Raw genomic sequence first — 23,621 nt, forward strand, 5'->3', positions numbered from 1 at the left:
TATTTTTTTTTTTTTTTAAGATATGCCTTTTTGGAACAAATACTGTATGAGTAATTATTTATAGTCAATAAATCTAGTAAAAATCATTGGAATGAAATCTTTTTACACTGACTTTTCACTTAAACACACAACATTTATTTGTGCTGAGTAACAACACACAAATTGGAATACCATATAAATTAATACCAAATAAAATACTATTACATTAAGACACATTTGATGGACTTTTAAAAATGAGTGTCTGCTAATACATGAGGTACTGAGAGGGGGCAATGTCATTCTCTAGGTCCCTTAAGGGGTCACTGAGTGAATCTGGATGGAGAACTGCAAGGCCCAGCTTGGCCACTTGCTTCAGCAATTCTCAGGAGCTCTACTTATGCTATTTTCTTAAGACAGAGTAACATCTCTCAGGAAAATTCTTCAAAGCCCAGTTGGAATGCCTCTTCCAAATGGAAGTCTTTCTAACTTTCCAAGTCCAAATTAGCCATTCCTCCTCCTATACTCTCACTCAAGTTACATTCCATAACAATTAGTTTTTTACATCTGTAAAGGTCCTAGTCCCATGGACCAATTCTCATGCTCTGCCCACAGTAGGTAATTAAAAAGTGTATCTGTTGAATTGTATCTTGCTAAAATAGATCCAGAAGGGCCTGCTGGGATTATGTGGTCTAGCCTCTTCATTCTACAGTTCAAGGAAAGGAGTGAGCCGCCCAATACATATAGCAGGCTGTGATGTGAGTGGAACCTGAATTCTGTGCTTCCCTCGAGTGGCTGTCACTGGGTTATTGCTCTTGGAGCTCTAATCCCTGACTCAGAAGAGTGCTCATTTTGGGAGGTGACAAAGACTGGCCTAGTTCCCTTGTCACTACACAGTGAAGCAGAAAACTGATATAATGAAAGCAATGCTAACTGAGACTGATATCATATGGAAGGAAGCCAAGACAGTTTTTAAAAAGATAAACATAATATATGTTCAGGGTCCTGGCTAATCTTCCTAACTCATTCAATGGGCTACTGGTCAGACCCAAGTGACAGCTTAGATGTCTGAATAAGTGAATATGCTCTACCAAGTGAGGAACTCATTTAAGAAGAGTTCTTAGATCTTCCAGCTGAGAATAGGAGAAGTTTGTAATGAAAGCATGTCTTAATCATCAGAAGAATCACCACACATCCAGCAATCTTTTTGGAGTTTCAAAATGTGATCTCAGAAATAATTTTACTGTATATCAACATGTAAGATTGTGCAGGAAGAATAAAGTAATAATAAGCCTTCCCTGGCTCGCCCATTGTCTCGGGCAGGTGGTCCCCAAGCTCCTGGCTCTAGTTATGCTGTAGATCTTCCTTCAATTCCATCAACAATTCTTGGCAGTTTTCTACTTTGGAATGTTTGCTGTTCCCCTATCTAGAGACTCTTCTCCTTATTCTCTGTCTGGTTGATGCCTTCTCCTCCATTAGTTCTCACCTAAAGTGCTATCTCCTCAGAGAGAGGGCCTTTTGACCAACCTACATAAATTAGGTTTTCACTCAGCCCAGATTCTTCCTCCTCTTATTATTTTAATGATGCCCTATTTGTATCCTTTATAGCACATGATAAATTGAGTACTTAACTTGTGTATTTATGATAAAGGCCATATATACACACACACATATTTATAAATATATATACATATATACACACACATACACACATATTGTTTAGATCTCACTGGGTTCTAAACAATGCCTACTGAATTCTAGATAGTACACAGTAAAGACTGATTTGTTGAATAAATTAATAGATTCAGAATATTTTTATAAAAAAATTCAAAATTATTTGAGGACCCTAGGAAGCCTTAGCAGGTTTTGAGAAACACAACTCTACTTTATAAAATGTCTACAATAAGAACAAATTTCAAATATTGGTTTAGTAAAAATTTTCAGATTACTTCCTTACAGATTTTTGATAGGCACCAATTACTTCAGAAGTAAAACTTAAGGTTTTTTCAGTGCTGATCTATGTGAAAAACGTCTATACCTGATTAATCACTAATACCTAATAATAAACATTCAATTGTCTGTAATCTAAAGATTAAAAAAAAAAAAGAATGGCATGTAGTTACACAGCTCAGATACAAAGAAAACATATTTGGGGGTTCATTAAAAGAGAAAACAAAAACGAATGATTCTCAAAGAATGACAATTTTCAGAGAAATGCTCCCGCTTTTTAGGGAATAAAAATAGATGAAGAAAACAGAAGTAGCATTCTTTCTACAAGAGAAAATCTGATTAAAAACTAATACTGGAAAATCTGAATGGGAACATCATGAAAAGTAAATAAATGGATACTGTGCATCCTCCTCAAAGAGTTAGTATATGTGGTTTTTAGTTTCTTTACTACTCAGAGGAAAAAATTACAATACCATTACTGTGACGCACATTTTCCATCACTGTCACTTGACTGGTAGTAGGTTTGGATCCATTCACCATTTTTCAATTCTGATAGATGAAATTTTACCAAAGCCATTTGATATTTTTAAAAAGTAACACCTACAGTGGGTTTTGGGGGATTAAAAGGGTAAAAATCTATTACCTGCATAAAATCTGAAATCTGAATATTTAGACTTTTTATAATTTAAAAAGGCAAAATTTAATATAACTCCAAATAAAAGCCAAAACAGAATTGGCCAAGCATAAGAACACTGTACACTATATTTTTTATAGTGTTTTTGTGTACAAGAATGACTATGAAATTAAATTGTCTTATTTCTAGCAATTTTCTTCCATAAACAATAGCCATCACTGCTTAAAGGGTTGCTTGCAAACTTACTAGAAATATTTTTTGGAGAATATTCTAGTCTTCAAAACAAACAGTAGCTGTCAAATTCTTACTGCATAATCTAAAATGTTAATCCATGTACTGTATTTCATTTGTAATAAGTCTTTGTGATAAGGTTAACACTTCAACACACAACACAAATAAGAGAGCACCGAAAAATGAAAATTACTTTGCTTATGTTTCCGTATTAGAATTTTATTTGCTAAAGGGTAAAAACAGATTTGCAAAATTCACAGTTAACTTAAAACAATAGTTTTAAACCTTTTATTCCTAGCCCTTACTGCCTTCAGGAAGGAGAGAACATCTGGTTATTTAAGGAACACAATATGTTCACATTTTCTATGACTTTTGTTTCTAATTGGGTTTTAAAATTTTTTTTTGAATTTGAACAACTAGTTAGAACAATGTTTTTTAATCACTTCATATTTTTCAGACTGTCCTCCTTCCATCCCTCTACTTCATTTAGTGGATTGTTTTTGGAAATCTGCTCAGTGGTTCTAATATGATAAAGACAAGAAAATGAAAATTAGGACCATGGTCTGAGGAACGAAGTATAGAAACTGTATTTATGGTGATCAGAATATATAGGATGCTACAAACAGATATCTGACATTTGGTGTCTTTACATAGCATAGATTTAAGAAAATTTCGAATAGTTCTAGGTCTACTTATATACATAGTAGTTTTATTTATTACAGATATAAATTAAATGTCTATTATAAATTGAATAATTTTTAATGACACATACTAGTAAACAGGAGTCTACTAGTTTTAAAAGCTATAGTTCCTGTGTGGACAGGTGGTTGGAAGACCTGGGTTCAACTGCTGGCTCTGCCACTGACAAGCTGTATTAAAGAAGTCTCTAACTTCACTTAGATCCTTAGTTTGTTCAACTACAGAAGCAGAATCTGGATTAGAACCCAGTTCTGAAATTCTGACAGTCACAGTAGGGTAATATTAACTAGATTCTTTGTCTTTTTGTTCCATAATACTTGAAGGTGATGATAGGATTTCAAACAATTCTGACACAAAGCAAATTAAGGAACTAGATGCCCTTTAAGTTCAAGTTGTGGGGTTCATTCACCATCTTGATAAAAATGGCAGCTGACATATACACAACTGGCAATGCCTTCCATGGGATGTGGGTACGAGTTCCAGAAATACGCTAAATAAGTGAGATCCACTTAGATTAGAGTCAATTCGGTATACTGGGAGAGGCTTAGCAACTGTGTCAGAATTCAATTCTACCATTATTTTCTTAATACGATCTACTGCAGAACACAAAGCTAAACACTAAAAAATTAGCAGGATCATATGGAATAATGGATGCAAAGAAATAAGAAAACAGCTAAAATACAAGGTCCTTACTGGGACTCAAAAGGAAAACATGTCCTATCTGAGCCTGGGAATGGTTTCCTGAAGGAGGTAGAAGATAAGCTAGGAATCTCAGGAGGAGATGGATACACATACAAGGGTCATGGAAGCTAGCTTGGAAGCTTACGAGTTTTTGGCCTTGGGAAAGCCACATAACCTTACCCTGTCTACACTGAAAAAGAGTGAAAAAAGAGAACCTCCTTTGTCTAACTCCCAGCTTGTTATAAGGACCGAAGTAAGCACATCAAAGTGCTTAGAGACTATGAAGGAGGATGATCTTCTTATTACAGTTTACAGCCCCATTATTTCACTCTGTTCAAATAAGAAATCCTTTTGCAGTAAACCCTACATCTGATATAAGACAATTAAAGCTCAGTGTCTCATGCTCTAGTTGCAGAGTCTGTTCTCAACTGAGAAATCTCCACTGGGATTTATGGAAAGCGGTAGGACAAAGTGCTTTTCTGAAGCTGGCAATGAACTTGGAGGGCGCAGAGTTCCTTGTTTATTTTTATTTTATTGAGTCTGTCAGCAGCACTCAACACTACTGTCACAAGGAACTGGGCTATGCGAAAATGTACTTTCATGCCTCAAATCTCATCCTTCTACTAGTTCACTTCACAGAGACTCAGTGTGTTTATATACTTACTCTGATCTCCTTGAATTGGGAATGATTCAAGTATTTTAAGTGTTTCATTGTTAATAATAAATAGGAAAAAAATTAAGCGTGCTGATGTTTGGATTTTTAGAGGATACGGGCGGGGTACTAGCACCATCTTTCCCTCTTTTTCTTCCCCCTCAGTGTAAATGGCCTGCTATAGGAATTTATAATGACATTACTGCATTGAAAACTCTGTCCACTTGTGGATTTCTATGCTATATATAAACTTGTGCTGTGTGTCTGCTTTCCGTAGCACTGGACTGGATCTTATTAGATCACTGTAAGTCAGTTCTTTGTGGACAAAGGAGCTCTGGTTGGGCGGGTCATTAGATACAATTTAATTCAACCCCAAAAGAGAAGACCAAGATACAGCAAGCATGAGTTTCCCCAAATCACAAGGATGGTTTTTAGCAAAGTCAAGATTTGACCCAGTGTCCTGAGTCCTAATTCAGTCTTCTTGCTCCTTAACGAAATCTATCATCTTGCTGGGTTAACCATTTGAAAGCCCCTTAAAAAAAATATACATCTTTCTTTATTTTTCCTATAGATATCATCATTCTATAAACTTGTTCTCAACAGCCTTTTAAACATGACTCCCTCCTCTGCCTGATCAATCTCTTCTATCTCAGACATATCAGTTTAGGTCCTATATTTTGGACCATTATCTTGATTATGTTTTTACTTAGACCCTAAATGTGAAAGTGGAGAATACTTTTCTTTTTTTTTTTTTTAAGATACTTAGGCTATTATGCTATTAATTTTTCTCTTAATCCTTAGAGAATATATTTTTTAATGCTTATAGACTTGGGTTTATTATAATTCTATCATGCACACTACCTTATTGAGATAAAAAGTGCTCTATTAAAATCAAAGATTCCACTAATAACACTGACAGATTTATTATATAGAAACCTGCCTCTAGGTGAGTGGATGATTCATAGCAAGATCAACCATATTTAGCCAGGGAAAAATTACCAAGATCAATAGGTTTAGATAACATATTCACTTCTCCCTTCAGCAAAGCCAAATAAATCATGCAAGTACAGAATTCAGATAGTTATTTTAACAATTTTTTTCCCCACTCTGTATGATTCTAAGAATTCCTAACACTGAGCTGACAGAATTTACCTTAAGTTTACAGACCAAAACTCATATACCTCATTGACAAGTAGTCAAATTCTTTATTTCTTTTATAGATATTTCATAGTTGTGGTTATTTTTTTATAAAAGTACATACATAAAAATATGGGATTTTTTATTTTATAATCAGACTCCTAAGTTTTACCAGAAAAAAAAATTTGCCTTATGTATCAGAGAAATTACGGATTATATCTCTGATACTCAATGAAATCTTGTGTGGGAGAAATGATATAAAATTGTGTATGTTTGTAGAAAATGGTATAAGCACAAGGAAATAAAATCTTTTAAATCTATCAAAGAATAAATAAAGGTCATGCTGAAATGTTGAAGTCAATAGTTGAGGGAAAGGAGAAATCCTTTCGAATTAAAATTTACGTTAAACTTGGAGGCCCAAGTCGATCAGACAGAGCTTTGGCAATGGATCCAGAGACAGACTGACTCAAAGACAGTTTGACAACTGCCAACATGACTTTTGGGAATTCTGCCAAAGAGCCAAAGGCTGGGATTACCACCCAATGCCTGGCATTCTCATACTTGTGTTTGAAGCTCTCTCTCTTATACTTCATCCAATATTTTTGTTTGGCTCAAAAGCATCAAGGATTCACAGATTTTTTTAGATCATTAAATGTTCTTATTTTCAAGAAATATAACATTAGTTGTAAAAGAGCACACTTCTTCTCTGAAGTGTAAAGAAAATTTTGGTGGCTTGCTTTAAGTTCAAATAGAGAAATTAGCATTAAAGTCTGTTTAAATCTTTATTAGGTAACTCTTCACCCACAAAATAAAAAATACATATTCCTAATATGAAATGATTTCAGTATTTCATTATGTCTAAAACTTTCACAGAACCAGTCTTTTTTAAAGCTTTACTGTCTTGCTCCTCACATGGCCTCTGAGGCTCTTGCTGTGAGGGGTACCAATGATGATTAAGTATGGCTATAAGGAGAAGCAGTTGCTGAACTACTTCCTTGAGTTATGAGGAAGGAGGAGGGCAGAACGACCTTCTGAGGGACAAGAGATGTGTGTTGCAGGTACTCATGGCAATGTCCACTTAAGTTACCTGCTAAGTTGCTAGCCAATGAGGTATATGAGTTTTGCCTAAGGCTCTAGGCAGGCAAATTCTGTTATTAGGCAATTCATTGGTCATCATACAAATTCCCCATTCATGCCAAGAAACCAATTTTTCACCCAACTTAAAATTTTGCATATTCTCTTTGGAAAGCTTACCTTTGGATCTCGAAGGAACAGAGCCTTAAGAATCAATGAATGTACATCCCCAATTAGTGGGTAATGCATCAGAAGGCCAAGACAGGTCTGGTAGTTACTAGAGATCACTAAATAAGAGGGGAAAAAAAAAAAAAAAGGAATTCAGAAGCAATACTGTTTAAGATGTTTGCATTACTTGAGAGTAAAAAAATAACAACTTAGATTCAAAGAAAGTAAACCAATAACTCAATTAATTTGATAAAAGGAAATAGGGAGAAGGGATCTTTACCAAATGGCCTTTGAAGCAGCACACTTACTGTTAACTGCAATCTAATATCTAGCACTTATCCTCAGGGGGTGTTGGAAGAAGAGCCTCTGATATAGAGATGTGTATGTTTGCAATATAAATAAACTCTTAGAAGCATGCATATTTATTGCCATTTATATGCCTGTGTTTAAATGTCTCTAGTTTTGCTACTTAGAAATTAGTAACAAAAATCTTATGAATGGGAAAGAACCAGTTTAAAATTCTCGTAAAATAATATTTACCCTAATTATTATGCTTCCTAAGTTACATATGTTACATTTATTCTTTTATATATAAATATTACATAATTCAAAGTTAAAAAATATAATTTCTTCCAATTATTTTTTTCTAAAGGTAATGAGAAATTTAGGGAAGAGTATCTATGCAGCATTTCTTGGAGGAAAAATGTCAAAATCTTCATAGATAAGCCTAACTGTATTCCTTAGACTGTCATTTAATTTTTTTCCCAAATCAACCTAATTATGGGCGCAATTATTAAACACATCTTTTCAGGCAGGTCTATGTAAACTACTTCATTTCTTGGCAATCCATCTGCCACTGCTGTCACAGTCGGGCCCATTAACGATGCTTGTTTTGTAAGCCACACTGACTGCCTCCACAGCACTGATTGTGAAGAAACTTTACAGTTACAACTTTGTGTTGTTGCAACCGAATCCTTTTCATTAATCAGAACAAGCAACTGAAAAATATTCCATAGGAAATCTGATTCTATAGAAACAACACAAATCACAACATTAACAACTGTTTGTGATCAAAAATACCCTTATTAGACTTTTTTTTTCCTTTCTTTTTTTGGAAGCACCATTTTTTGCAACAGCTTCCTACCCCTCCCCCTTCTCATGAACATTATGGGGGAAGGAGACAGGACTGGGCAAAATGAATAATTATAATCTATGTAAGGAACCACTTTATCATCTTCATTTCCGTTGTTGATCTGACAGCTTGTAATTTCATACATCTGCTTTCATTTGTAAAGCACTCACTTATCCTACCTTTTCTATATCTGTTCAGACTCTTCTCTTCTTATTCCTTCATTTTGTCATATTCACATTCAGTTACCTGTTGTCCTTTCTCCTCTAGAATTTGGAAAGCTAGTATACTGAGAATGGTATAATGTTTCCATGTAGGGTTTTCTTTAAGAGTTAACAAATAAAACTTAGATAATCAATTCATTTTCCAACTCCTACTTTCCCAAATATTATGATGTTTATATACTAGTAACTGGCCCAGGAAGAATTCCTGTATATTTTGTAAGAGAAGCAAACGGTTCTGGGCTCTGGATTCCAAGATGTGGGTCTGAAACCTGGGACACCATCTGAACCTTTTCTAAGGTTGCCGTAAGATCAGAGGACATAATCTGTTCAGCCAGTGGACAGATGCTGATCAAAACCTGTTATGGGTAACCTCTCTGAGCTTCAGTTCGGTCATGTGGAAAACAACTTCCTGATCTAAAAAAAAAAAGTGACCTGCTGAATTTATTCAATCCAATAGCTACTTGTTGAGTACCTAATTGATGACAGGTGCTATGTTTAGAGGGGATGCAGAGATAAACAAAACACAGTCCTTACTCTGAAGAAAACTAAAGTGCCGAAGGGTAAATGTAGAAAGAGAAGGGGTTATTGCTACTAATACCACTAAGATGACAATCAATCCCTAAAGACTTACCGAAACTAGGCCCTATGTCAAGAGCTTTCCCTATATTATCTCATTTAATTTTTATGACAATCGTGTTATAAGGGTAAAATTATTATCCCTGTCTTACAGGTGAGAAAACTAACACTTGGAAAGGTTAAGTCATTTGCCCAAATCATATAGTGGTTTGGTAGTGGAGCAAGATTTGAAATTTTGAAGCTTAGCTACAGGGTCCAAGCTCTAATACATGGCTTTGTTTTGAAAAAGCAATTGTTTTAAAATCAGAGAACACAATGATGCAAAGAGTCACTGCAAACTAGAAGAGTCAATTAGTATTATTACTCTCACATAGTAGTTTTGAGGAGCTTGGAAAGTCAGAATAACCCAGTCTCTAGGAGAGCCTGATATAGACAGGTATTTATTTGGAGGGACAAGGGCAATAAGCCTGTTCTTACAACTAGACAGAACTTTTGAAGCTGTCGGAAGCTATAAAATATGTAAGGGAAGCCAAATAATATGTTAATACTCCACTTGCAGAATGAATGAAGGCGCTAACATTCCTTCCTTTCATCCATCCAGTCACCAAACATTAATGAACATTTCCTGAGCATCTTCTATATCCCGCACACACAGAGACAGTGCTAGGCATACTAGGTACTCGGGATATAATGGCAAATGAATCTGAGCTCTGAAGGGTAGCAGAACATGCCGCCTGAAATACTGCTATGGGGTACTCGCTTTGGCAGCATATACACTAAAACTGGAATGACAGAGAAGATTAGCATGCAAATTCCTGAAGCGAAATCCTGCTCCAGGAGTACAGGACATGCCACCCTAAAGTATGCCACTTGGGTATATTGATTGTTTTGAGCTGTAGGCACTTGAAAAACAGCAAATGCACAGTGAGACTTTTCTCTGAACTCCCCTTATCTGCCTAAAGATAAATCCTCCAGAAGGAAGTCAGTTGTAATAAATTCCCCCAAGACAAACTTTGTCACAGATTCATACCTCTCATCTATTCTTCTAAGGGCCCATTCGTCTTTCCTAAAAATCCTCTCCACCTTTCTTTATTAAGGTGGTATTTAATCCTGAGTTCTAAAACCATATCTTTGACAGCTGGTCATTTTCCTAAGTTTCTACCATATACAAATGAGGCATACACTTATATATATGTCAACATATGTTAACTATATAACTATAATATATATTTATTAAATTACAGAATATATAATCATATAATAATAATAAAACATACATATGTTAATAAACTTGTTTTTCTAATTAACTTTTTTTTTTTAATTGAAAGAAACCCAGAAGATGTTTCTTCCTATAAACATCACGAAAGGCAAGGGAAGCAAGGGCAAAAATGAATTATTGGGACTTCACCAAAAGCAAAAGCTTTTGCACAGCAAAGGAAACAGTCAACAAAACCAAAAGACAACTGACAGAATGGGAGAAGATATTTGCAAATGACACATCAGATAAAGGGCTAGTATTCAAAATCTCTAAAGAACTTACCAAACTCAACACCCAAAGAACATATAATCCAATCAAGAAATGGGCAGAATATGTGAACAGACATTTCTGCAAAGAAGACATCCAGGTGGCCAACAGACAAATGAAAAAGTGCTCCACATCACTCGGCATCAGGGAAATACAAATCAAAACCACAATGAGATACCACCTCACACCAGTCAGAATGTCTAAAATTAACAAGTTGGGAAACAACAGATGTTGGCGAGGATGCAAAGAAAGGGGAACTCTCCTACACTGTTGGTGGGAATGCAAGCTGGTGCAGCTATTCTGGAAAACAGCATGAAGATTCCTCAAAAAGTTAAAAATAGGGGTGCCTGGATGGCTCAGTGGGTTAAAGCCTCTGCCTTCGGCTCAGGTCATGATCCCAGGGTCCTGGGATCGAGCCCTGCATCGGAGACTCTGCTTAGCGGTGAGCCTGCTTCCTCCTCTCTCTCTCTCTCTGCCTGCCTCTCTGCTTGCTTGTGAATCTATGTCTGTCAAATAAATAAATAAAATCTTAAAAAAAATAAAGTTGAAAATAGAGCTACCCTATGACCCAGCAATCACACTACGGGGTATTTACCCTAGATACAAATGTAGTGAAACGAAGAAGCATGTGCACCTGAATGTTTATAGTAGCAATGTCCACAATAGCCAAACTATGGAAAGAACTTAGATGTCCATCAACAGATGAATGGATAAAGAAGAAATGGTATATATAAACAATGGAATACTATGCAGCCATCAAAAGAAATGAAATCTTGCCACTTGCAGTGATGTGGATAGAACTCGAGGGTATTATGCTGAGCAAAATAAGTCAATCAGAGAAAGACAATTATCATATGATCCCTCTGATAGGAGGAATTTGAGAGACAAGGTAGGGGGTCGTGGGGGGTAGGGAAGGGAAAAAGTGAAACCAGATGGGATGGGGAGGGAGACAAACCATAAGAGAAAGACTCTTAATCTTACAAAACAAACTGAGGGTTGCTGTGGGGAGGGGGATTGGGAGAAGGTGGCTAGGGGATGGACACTGGGGAGGGTATGTGCTATGGTGAGTGCTGTGAAGTGTGTAAGCCTGATGATTCACAGACCTGTACCCCTGGGGCAAATAATACATTATATGTTAATAAAATAATTAAAAAAGAAGAAGAAAAAAGAAACCCAGCTGAAAACCTAAAAAATACAGTTTTACCTCTGCTATCGTCCCGTTTTCAGATAATACTATCTCTAATTTATTAAGGAAAACTTGTACTTTGAGAACACTTAATTTGCAATTACATATGCTAAGTATTAAGTCCCTTTTGAATAATTGTGCCCAATTTAGAGTAGGAGGGAGAATAACACAAGGTGTTTTATAAACAAAATAGTGGGGATCTGACAGAGTAAGAATTTACTTTTGATCTTTGCAGCAAAGTTTTGCTGAACGTGAAAAGCTCATGTGCAGTGCTGTTCCTTCCCTAACATTGACTCCATCAGAGCAGGGCAGTAACACAGGAAACAAAGTGAAGATTATAAAAAGGCCAAGTTTTGGTATTTCCCTATATTTGAAATCAAGCATGTATATGCTTTAGAGACAAAGTACTGAAGCTACACACTCTGAAGAGCGTGTTCTCAGAGAAATGGAAGACAAAGTTGAGTGGCAGGTGGAAAATATACTGGCTCTGGGGTCAGAAGATCTAGGTGAGAATCTTGATCAGATCTAGATTAGAATGCTGGCTAGGCACTCATTATGTATGTGAACTTAAGCAAGGTGCTGAGGTTCATGGGCTTTCTTTCCTCCACTGATAAAACCATAATGATGCTTACTCTAGCTGCAGGGTTTCTGTAAAGGCAGACATGATGCAAGGGAGTGTGCTTCCCATCTCGCTTAATTCTTGCTGACTGGCACTCTCGCTGCCCAAAGCGGAGCCGGCCTCTTTTGTCTCTACTTTTAAATGGCACATTACTGTTCTGGAGTTGTCTAAGGGAGCTGGTTTAAACAGTTTCTCCAGTCATAACAAACAAAAACATAATGTAATCAGTAAAGATAGAGGATGCTATTGTTTTGAGAAAGCTTAGAGCAATACGGTTAAATAACTCACGGGTGATTCAAAGTTTACTGTACCTACAACTGTTAACAGTTGCAAGTAGAACACTTCATTCAAGTTATTTAATTTTGTATTTAGATATACTTACTTTCCCCAAGGTAACAAAATGAACCAGGAACAGCTAACCAAAGAACACAAAACTAAATGTAGAATTCTTTTTAAAAAATTTCTCTAAAATTAAGAACAGTAATAGCTATCACTTATCAAGCATCTAGAATGGGCCTGGAAACTTGCTATATATTACATAAACACACCATGAGTCCTTCTAATCCCCACTAAAGCAGGTATTATCATCAACCCCACATTTCAGACAAGGAGATGGCATTACGGAGAGAATGAACTACACATCTGAGGCCACTGAGCTCCTGAAAGGCAGAGAGGGCTAAACAAAGTTCTGCGTAGCTGAAAGCCTCACTCTTGACCACCGTATCCTATGCTTTCTTGTATTCCTACCAGAAAATTCCATGCAAAGGAGGCCAGTTCAGACACGGTGCAGATGGCTTCTGAATGCCAACTATATGTGAGCCATAGAGAAGCCTCTAAGCTACACTGAGAAAAGCCCTCCATATATAAGGCCAGGTAAAATAAATTATTTAGAAATAGGCATGAATTCTTGTACTTAGCTCTTAAATGGCAGAGAAAACAGATAAGCATGAGTCAAAATTAAAGATAGTTAGCTAACAACAACAAAAAAGAAAACTTTAAGGCCTTAACATTATTTATTTTCCCTCTCCACTGAAAACAAAGCCGACATGTAGGTAAGTGTCTTGCAAGGTACCTGGCATGCAGAAGACATGGTTGCCACCGTGACAACTGTCTCTCTAAGCGCCTTCAATTAGAGCAATATCCACTCTCAAAACCTAACACGAATGCACACTCTTCCATAAATAATGGGATGGTCCTGGGGCACCTGGGTGGCTCAGTGGGTTAAAGCCTCTGCCTTCAGCTCAGGTCATGATCCCAGGGTACTGAGGCTCTCTGCTCAGCGGGAAGCCTGCTTCCCTTCCTCTCTCTGCTTGCCTCTCTGCCTACTTGTGATCTCTGTCTGTCAAATAAATAAAAAATCTTTTTAAAAAATGGGAGGGTCCTTATTTTTCTAGTGGGTTTTGTGCAGAAATATGAGAAATTTAAATTCAAATTTGGAAAGAGAATAATCTCAAGTTCTGCAGAGCTCAATCTTTTTTTCTAGAAAAAAAAAACTTAAGGAAAACTTTTGAAAGATTTTCCATAATCAGTACACTTAACGAGTGGTTCAATCTCACAACCCTGAGATCAAGAGTTGCATGCTCTACTGACTGAACCAGCCAGGCAACCCTAGGAAAAAACCTTTAAGAAGTGCTCTTCTTAAAGCTTTACAAGCTTAATACACTTTAAACAGAATTTATTTTAATCAGGTCAAACAACATAAAAGATCTCAAGAATTTGTATTTTTAAAAAATACAGTGTTGTCAATGGAAAGGTAGTAAGCAAGCAAGCATCCAAGTGGAGGACTGCTAGTTGGTAGGGTGTGAGCACAGGACAAAGAACATTGTACTAGTGAAGTCAGCATAACTGCACATTAGCTCCAGAGAGCCGACGGGACTAGGATTAAGCTTGAAACAAATCAGCTACCTCTACAGGCTTACGTTCTGTCATCATCTCTGCCTTGTTACCCATTAAGGGAACTAGTGAGAGGATATAGAGCAAAAACCTTTAAGTCTTCTAATGCAAGTTATTACCATTAATGTAGTAACTCTAAGGATAGATCTAGAATCAGGGCCCAAGTTCTATCTCCAAATTATAAAATGTTACAGAAATGAAATCTAAAAAATTTAGCATGTATTAAAATTTAGGAAAGAAATAGTAACATTAAATAATAATAATAATAATAAATAATATGACTCATAGTTTTTTTTTTTTTAAAGATTTTATTTATTTATTTGACAGACAGAGATTACAAGTAAGCAGAGAGAGAGGAGGAAGCAGGCTCCCTGCTGAGCAGAGAGCCCGATGTGGGGCTCGATCCCAGGACGCTGGGATCATGACCTGAGCCGAAGGCAGAGGCTTTAACCCACTGAGCCACCCAGGTGCCCCTGACTCATAGTTTTTGCCTCTTATTTTTAAATCAAGTTCTAACCAATTTGGTTATTTTTAACCAAGTGAAAACCATAGGTCAGGTTTTTAACTGTTTGTCAATATGAATACAGACACGTGCGTGTGTTGTATTTCACTGCTTAGTTATTTTTAATTCTTGACTCTGAAATACAGATCTGTCAGTAGACAGGGTTGAGGTACAAAGATATTTAAGAAGTACTGACAATATCTCTTTCTTGTATTCGCTCGGCTAACAGGCATGTATTAAATACCTATTTTGAGCCATGTACTGCTATGACAAGAAGAAAGACCCACTCTCTGCTTTCTCTTCATACTGCAGTGGAAGAGCAGGATCAGACTAACTGCAACCCAGGACAGAGCTGGAACAGTGGAGCATCCAGTGGGCTGTGACAACTGCTCGAGTGGGAAGCTGCAAGGTCAGTGAGCATCAGGCAACAAGTGGAAGTAAACGGAGGCAGGATGCTGCGTGGCTCCTGTGGCAGGAGTGCTGAGGAGAAATGGAGACATGGAAGCAGGTGGGGGTCCTGCTTATCCAGAGGGGATGGAGTTTGGATTTCACTCTGTAGCTGCTACTTTTGCTAGAAGACTACGTAATGTGATCCGGTTTGGTGTTAGGAAGATTAATACCAGCACAGGGTGACCAGGGGGAGGGAGTAAGAGGGACAGGATGCAGGGGGCCAGCTGAAATTCTGGTGATACCACAGAGAGCGGAAGATGGATAGTTAAAGTAAGCAAGGGGTTGACGGGTAAAGTGGGCAGAATTGCTGGAAAAATGGAAAGGCCTTTATATGCAATTAAATTTGAGATATGTGTGCATATGAGAGAGAAACAGAAAAGCAAAAGCAAACAATAAGAAATTATCAATAAAAATGTTAACAAATTTACATAATAAGGCTACTTAAAGAATATAGCAACTTTTCATTATTTCTCTGTGGAAGTTTAAAACATAGTTCTGATTTTTATGAAAGTTATACATGTACATAGTTTAAAAAAATCCAATCATTCTAGAAGGCTGGTAATGAAAATAGCACTTGCTGTTTCCCACCCCCCCATTTCCCAATCGCCAGCGGCACTTGCTTTCTTTTAGCTGATGAAAAAAAAATTTACCTCCCATATTGTGGAAAAAAACATGCTAATGTTACTGACTCTGAGCTTAAATATTGTCTACTGACTTCCCAGTCCAGAAGAAGAAGCTTTAACTCACCTTGAGTACTGACAGCCAACCCTCTGCCAACCTCTACAGCCACACATGTGCTCCTGGTCTCCCTCCCTTGATGCGTTACACCATAATTCTGGTAAGTCAACTTTTAGAGTTTCCATTTTTATAACGAGGCAAATGTTATCTTACACAGTATATGATGACTACTCCTCCTTTTTCCACAGCCTCCTTTCTTTCTTGGAGTTTATAACTGCCATATTTTTCATTTGCCGTGTCTTGTATGTATTTAATAGGATTTTAGCCTTATATACTCTCCCAGTTAAATACATATATTTTCGAAACTTCAAAAAGAAATTTTAGGTCATTTTAGCCATTTCTTTTTCTCCCTCCCTTTCTCCCCCCTCTTTCATTTTTTTGAGGACATTTCTCAATTTCTCATGAGCTCTCTGGCCTGTTCCCTCCTCCCAGAGATGCCCTTTACCTCTTGTACATGTTGTATCCTTATTTCTTAGAGTACCTACCTTCTTCTTTCGTGCTTTTACACCCTTGTTCTGATGGAACACATCCTCTAAAGGCTTTATACACAGGACATGAATTTATTGAAAACTTCTCTGTTTGAAAGATTTATTTGACAATTAATGGTTAGGCTAGGTATGGAATTCCAGGCTGGAAATATGTTTCCCTCAGAAAATCAGCAGCTCTGTTTCAGAGTATTTTGGCTTCCAGTTAAAAAGTCTCAAACCATTCTAACTCCCATTCTTCTACGTGACCTATTTCTCTTCTCCCCGCCCCCATCTAAATTCATAGTAATGCACCTTAATTTGCATGTATTTTCATATATAATGGACCCTTTCAATTTAGAAACTCATGTTTTTCTGTTCAATTGGAAATTTCTCTTTAATTGCTTCACTGATGATTTTCTCCCTTCTGTTTTTTGTTTATTCTGTGTTTGTGATTTCTTTCTACTCTCTTTCTCTCTATTAAAAGAAATCTCATTATCTAGATGTTGGATCTCCTGGTCTGGTCCTTTAATTTTCTTTCTTATTTTCTAACTCTGTTTTATGTGCTGCTTCTTGGGATATTTTTTCAATTTTATATTCCAATCATCTTACCTGCATCATATTTTAATTTTCAATTACATTTTTTCTTTTTCTAAGATTTTATTTATTTATTTGAAAGAGAGAGGGAGCAAGTGAGCAAGCTTGCAGGAGCTGCGACAGGGGTGGGATACAAAAGGGAGAAGCGGATTCCCTGCTCAGCAGAGAGTCCAGACACAGGGTTGATCCCAGGACCTGAAGATCATGATCTGAGCTGAAGGCAGACCCTCAACCAAATGAGCCCCCCACGTGCTAACACTTTTTCCTTTGACTTATGTCTTTCCTAACTCTCTGAGACATTTCCTCCTCCGTGTGTTTTTTCTCCTCACAGTTGTTTTTTCTCCTGGTTGCTTATTGAGATCCCTGCTTTCATTTTGATGCTTCTCTCAAATGTTTGGTGATTTTTTGGTGATATGCTCATGTCCAAGAATGGGCGAGTCCAAAGGTAACTTGAAGCTTTGTGTGCATCGATGAGTGGGTCTGTTAACTCTAGGGTCTATACGATCATTCTTGGGTAATCCCTGAGCCTACATTTTTAGGCCCTTTCTCTTGGGCTCACTGGGTTCCCCCAGAGAAGAATCTCCCAAATTTCTTCTAGAGGGGGGCAGTCTAGTTCTAGTGTTTGGGAATACTAAAGATGGTAAAAGAACACTGGTGGGCTCCATGTTCACTGAAACTCCCCAGGTCCCTAGTCCAGACATCCATTTTACCACCTCTAGGATAAATCCTTGACGTACTGGTCAGAGATCCGAGTAAGGCTGGAAACCTGAGTATGTAACAGCTTCTTAAATACACTTTCGACCAGTTCTTGTTTTTCAGTCTTAACTTTTTCCCTCCCCCTACCAATTTCCATGTGATACCTAGCACTGCCAATTTCTATGCTTTTAGGCATTTTATGGGTTATTTCTTGGCTTTCTCCATTATCAATTTTGTATTTAGCTTTCTTGGATCTGCTAAGTCAGTTATCACTCACCCATCTGCTTTCCTACTTCCAAAAAACTCTGTAATCTCCTTCCTAATTCTCTGTGTCCTGTGTGTTTATGCTATTTAATGGGGTTTCAGGAGCAACAGGGGTAAATGCAGGAGCTCAATATAACACATCATCTATGATATCCTTAATCACTTCTTCAATAACATTTCTACTCAGCTCTGGGCAGGTGAACTAACAGGGAAGAAGAATCTAGGTGAGGTGAGGGAGTAACTGAGTGGGGAAAGCCGAGGAAAAAGTTCAAAAGGAGAGAGGGTGAGACCTGGGTGAGAAAGCTGGGGAAGTCAGTAGTCAGGGAGACCAAGATTATCATCACCTTTTCTCTACTCATCAGAGAGAATGACTGTGGTCAACTTGCAGGACTCTTCACATTGTGTTCTGACAGATAGATGGACATGGAATATTGAATATTTCTGAGTAAGATTCCAGTGATGCACGTAATGTTGCTGGCTTTTGCCCACAGATGGTATCCTGGAGTTCCTGAATCCATCTATTGTACTGAGCTCCTCAAATTTACCATATTTTCCAGCAATCATGCTCCCCGGTATTTATGCATATGAAATGAAAACTTATGTCCACACAAAAACTTGCACAGGGATATTTGCAGTGGCCTTATTCATAGTTGCCAAAAGTTGGAAGAAACTAAGATATCCTTTAGTAGGTGAGTGGGTAAATAAACTGTGGTACATCCAGACAACGGAATATTATTCGGTGCTAAGAAGAAATGGGCCATCAAGCCATGAAAAGACATGGAGGAAACTTAAATGCATATTACTAAGTGAAATAAGCTAATCTAAAAAGGCTACATACTGTATGATTCCAACTATATTGTATTCTGGAAAAGGTAAAATTATAAAGACAATAAAAAATCAGTGGTTGTCATGGGTTACGGGGATGAACAGGCAGAGCAGAGAACATTTTTACAGCAGGGAAACTACACAGATCTTACTATAATGAAGGATAGATGTTGCTATACGTTTTGCCCAAATCCATAGAAGGTATAAATTATATTGTAAACTAGGGACTTTAAGTGATAATGATGTGTCACTGTAGGCTCAATTATAACAAATGTACTACTGTAGTGAGGGAAGTTGATAGTGGTGTAGGCTGTGTTTATGTGGTGGTAGGGGTACCTGGGAATTCTGTACTTTCAATTCCACTTTGCTACAAACCTAAAACTTCTTTAAAAAGAAGGGCCTATGTTTTTAAAAATCTAACCACAAAAAAAAGCACTACTATGATATATCAGCCTAACTTAGTGAAATTTTAAAAGATTTTTAAATTAAAATATAAATATAAATGGCATTTGTAATTAAAGGATTATATTAATATCCATATCTGCGATGGTCAGAAAATGAGTGGCAACATTTAATGTCTGGGAAGGAAGAGAGCTGGCAGTCAGGAAGTGCTTAAATACTCCTTTATAAACAAGACCACCAAATTGTGCTTTGATGAAAACTCTGTAATACACTACTATGAGCCTTTGTTTCTTAGTCCCTGAGGTTGGGTAAAGCTTTTCCAGGAAAGGCAAATAAATTCGATTTGTAGTTGAAATAAACTGCATTTTGACATCAGTATAATGTTGAACATGCTCTTAATGAGAAAATAGAGAAATAGAAATTCTGGGGTAGGACAGATGGAAACACTGGCAGAGAGACAGGTATAGGCTGAGGAGTTTAAGCAGAGATCTAAAGCAAAATGAAAAGGAACGATGTTTGTAAGCCATGAAGAAGATACAACTGCCACACAAAGCCAGGCCCAGAGATGGCTAAAGACGACCCTGGAGAAAACCCAGGAAAATGACAGGGTTGTGACATGTTCATGCTGGCTGAAAACACAAGGTAAGAAGTGGGCAGAAGGGCCAAGAAGAAAAGTTTTCCACTTACCAAGTGTTCAGAGAGATTGTATGTTAAAAGATACCATAAACATTTAAGAGATACTTTCTTTTTTTAAAATTTTTAATCTTTTTTATTATGTTCAGCAAGCCAACATATAGTATATCATTAGTTTTTTTTTGTTTTTTTTTTATTATTTTCTTTTTTTTTTAATTAATTTTTAATTTTTATAAACATATATTTTTTATCCCCAGGGGTACAGGTCTGTGAATCACCAGGTTTACACACTTCACAGCACTCACCAAAGCACATACCCTCCCCAATGTCCATAATCCCACCCCCTTCTCCCATACCCCCTCCCCCCAGCAACCCTCAGTTATCATTAGTTTTTGATGTAACGTTTGATGATTCGTTAGTTGCACATGACACCCAGTGCTCACCACAAACATGTGCCCTACTTAAAACCCATCATTCTGTTACCACAATTCCTACCCCCCACCCACAGAAACCCTCAGTTTGTTTCCCTGGGTCCAGAGTCTCTCACGGTTTGTCACCCTCATGGGGAAAAGGAGAGAAAACTAAAGGGGAAGAAATCAGTAAGAGATACTTTCTAATTAGGAAGATCTACTGTTAAATGAAGTTGATTATATTGTTTTAGTTATTGTAAATCAGGTAAATGTTTTTCTTAGGCACTCATCAAAAAAAATTAAATCAATAGAAAAAGAGATGTGAAAAATCTGATGCTAAAAAGTAGACAATGCTTGCTTCAAAAAAGCCATGTCAAAAAGTGTATTTAAAAAAAAAACTACTCATTTGAGTTCTTATTCTAAAAGCTTCTTGGCACCTTTCTTCTCAGCAGTTACTGCCCACATATCCATGCCACCTCCCCAGTCCAGGCCTTTAGGCTACCCTTCCATATGAGACCACCCCAAAAACTGAGCACATGAAGAGCACCAGATGCTTTGAGGGTTAGGGAAGAACTGTAATACATGTGGTTCTGGTTCCGAAGAGCTAACAATCTGTTTTAGAAGGTAGGACTAACGTGCAATAAGGAACAGCGTAAGACAGAGTATAATTAAATGCTACACTGCATTGTATTGATTAAAATCTTCTAGGAATACAAAAGTGAGAAATCGATGTGGGCTAGAATAGTTGGGGAAGGTTTGGGAAAAAGCTGCCTTGTCCTAGCCCTGAAAATAGAAGTACAATTTAGGTAAGTAGTGCCAGGGGAAAGAGAGAGCCACATGAATGACTTTATTACAGTTCGGAATAAGGCCGTAAAAACAATACTGTGATGAGAGTATGGCTATTAATAAACTATTATAGGGGTAATGGTTCATGAGTAGACTTCCTTATCTCCTAATCTTTATTAGAGTATATAAGCTTCATCCATACAATCCAGCAAAGAATCAAAAACCACTTCTTATAACACGTAAGACAATAAACTTGTTATGGTTTGATTAAAATGTTTGGGAATAATTCTATTTCGAAATGGATCCTCTGTAATTTTAGTAAAGCAAAAGTTTCATTCAAAGAATAGCCATTTGACCATTACTTCAATGGTTAAATTTTAAAATCTGTATAATGTTCATATCATTTTTCCCAATGTGCAATTTTACTTTTTACTAAAAATCAAGGTAGGGCTTGAGGAACAGAAAAGGTAATATGAGAACCAGCCTGCCTGCCACTAGCCCTATGGCCTCGATCCAGCTTCCTAACATCCAAATATGGCAGCTGGGTTCAAACTCTGAAGCTTCGTGAAGATGTATATACGAAATCTATTAAGTGGTTGAATACTGTACTTGCCTAACTGGATTACTTTTAAAGTGAATGAAAGCTTTGTTCCAGGTACAGAAAGAACACGATAAGGGTACTTTTGTTAAAAATTAAGTATGAGATGCCAACGGCAGTGAAAGGGGCAGAACAAGAACAAAGTGGGGACGGGAATAGGACACAAGGACCCAGCTCCACAGACCCACTGTGACTGTTTTAAATCACTTAACTGCCAAGGGCACTGTATTAGTTTGCTAGAGCTGCTGTAACCTAGCGCCTAAAAACTGGACAATTTAAAACCAGGGACATTTATTGTCCAACTGTTGTGGAGGATACAAGTCTGAAATCCAGGTGCTGACAGGGCCATGCTCTCTCTCTCAGACCTGCAGGGAAGAATCCTCGTCACTTCCCACTTCCAGTGCTGGCTCGTTCCTTCACAGGCTCAGCGAGAGGACTTGTTCTCCGCTTTCTCCTCGCATGTGGTGACAGCTAAAAAACCTTGGTGTTCCTCACTCCAATCTGTCCCTCCATCTTCATATGGCATTATTCTCCCTGTGTGTCTTCACATCAGCTTCCCTCCGTGCACGTCTGTGCCCAGATATGCTCCTTTATGTAAGGACACTAGTTGTATTGCATTAGGGTGCCTGTCCTACTCCAATATGACTCATCTTGACTAATTATATCTGCAACAACCTATTTCCAAAGGGGTCATAGTCTGAGGTACAAGGGATTAGGACTTCAGCCTATCTTCACACCTCCTCAGTGCCTGTAAAATCAGGATTTTAGACTAGATGCAGTTGGCCATTTTTCAGGTTATATAGCCCTTTGAGAAGAGGATGTAAAGTATATACCCTCGGCCCTGGGAAATGCACACGTACACGATATTTTGCACAGTATCAGCATGATCACTGGCCCTTTGAACCCCTACACTGAACGCCTAGGAGGATGCGGTCACTGAAGGAAGGCTCTTTTAGTTTCCTCAAGCACGTCATTCTTTGAGCTATAAATATATCACCTATATATATACATATATCACTCTCTGAGCTATAAATATATCACCTATAAATATATCGGCTTGAAGAGAATACATGTAATGCCCAGAGCCTCATACAGTGGTGTTCAGTTAGACTTTTTTTGAATGAATGGGCTTGAAGCTACTACATGTAATAAATATCACCACTCTGGATGCTCTAGGCAGGGCACCATGATTCAGAATCCACTGAGATGGAGGAAAAACTTGACACTAAAGTTCTAATTGGAACACTGAGGCTGGCAAACTGTCCATCTTCTTCTTGTCTTTGACCATGGCCTAAAATGTAAGCTCGTTTACTAGTCCTATCCTCCCATGCATTTGACCCAATCCTGTTCAGTGTCCTCCTCCTGCTACTCCTCCCCCTCTCCATCTTTTCCTCTGGGGAGTAATGCCTGTGCCTCTGGGCCCAGCCTTCCTGGAGTTACCACTGCCTGGGCAACCTCCAGCAGGGGGGCAGAGGATGCCACCTTGCTACCATGATTCTTGGTCAAGTGTCCACAGAGGACCAAACAAAAATCCAAGCTGCCTCACGATATCTTGATTTCCTCAATGACTTACTTTCCCCTAAACTAACTTTGACTGTTCTGGCCATACCCAGAACTGCTCCATGTCCTCTTGTTTGACCACACCTCTGGTGCTTTTCAGTCTCATACCCTATTTCAAATCCCTTCAAACTCTGATTTCCCCCATCATCTTTTCCTGGCCATGCCTTCCTCCCCCACACATCCCAAATCACCCTCATAAAATGCACTCAACACCCTCCATCCTTCTGCTTCCCTTCAGTTCTACCTAATCATTTGGACCTGGGCATCGCTTGGAGCCTAGATCATGAGCTCCTTTCTTTGTATCTTGCCTGGACTGCTGAGCATGCCTTGGAAAATCATAAC

The 23,621-nt window shown here is 37.7% G+C and overlaps 1 protein-coding gene across 15 annotated transcripts in view; it reads right to left on the bottom strand.

Annotated features, from left to right (window-relative positions):
- The window catches only part of TBC1D5 (TBC1 domain family member 5), a 546,098-nt gene that overhangs the window by 116,434 nt on the left and 406,043 nt on the right, over window positions 1–23,621 (bottom strand). For all 15 annotated transcript variants that reach the window (XM_082684967.1, XM_082684972.1, XM_082684966.1 and 12 more), the window contains one exon: window positions 7,215–7,321. In XM_082684967.1, the coding sequence (XP_082541093.1) occupies window positions 7,215–7,321 (107 nt within the window). The remainder of the gene's footprint in view (window positions 1–7,214; window positions 7,322–23,621) is intronic.

The sequence above is a fragment of the Mustela nivalis genome, assembly GCF_964662115.1.
Source record: "Mustela nivalis genome assembly, chromosome: 1".
NCBI lineage: Eukaryota > Metazoa > Chordata > Mammalia > Carnivora > Mustelidae > Mustela > Mustela nivalis.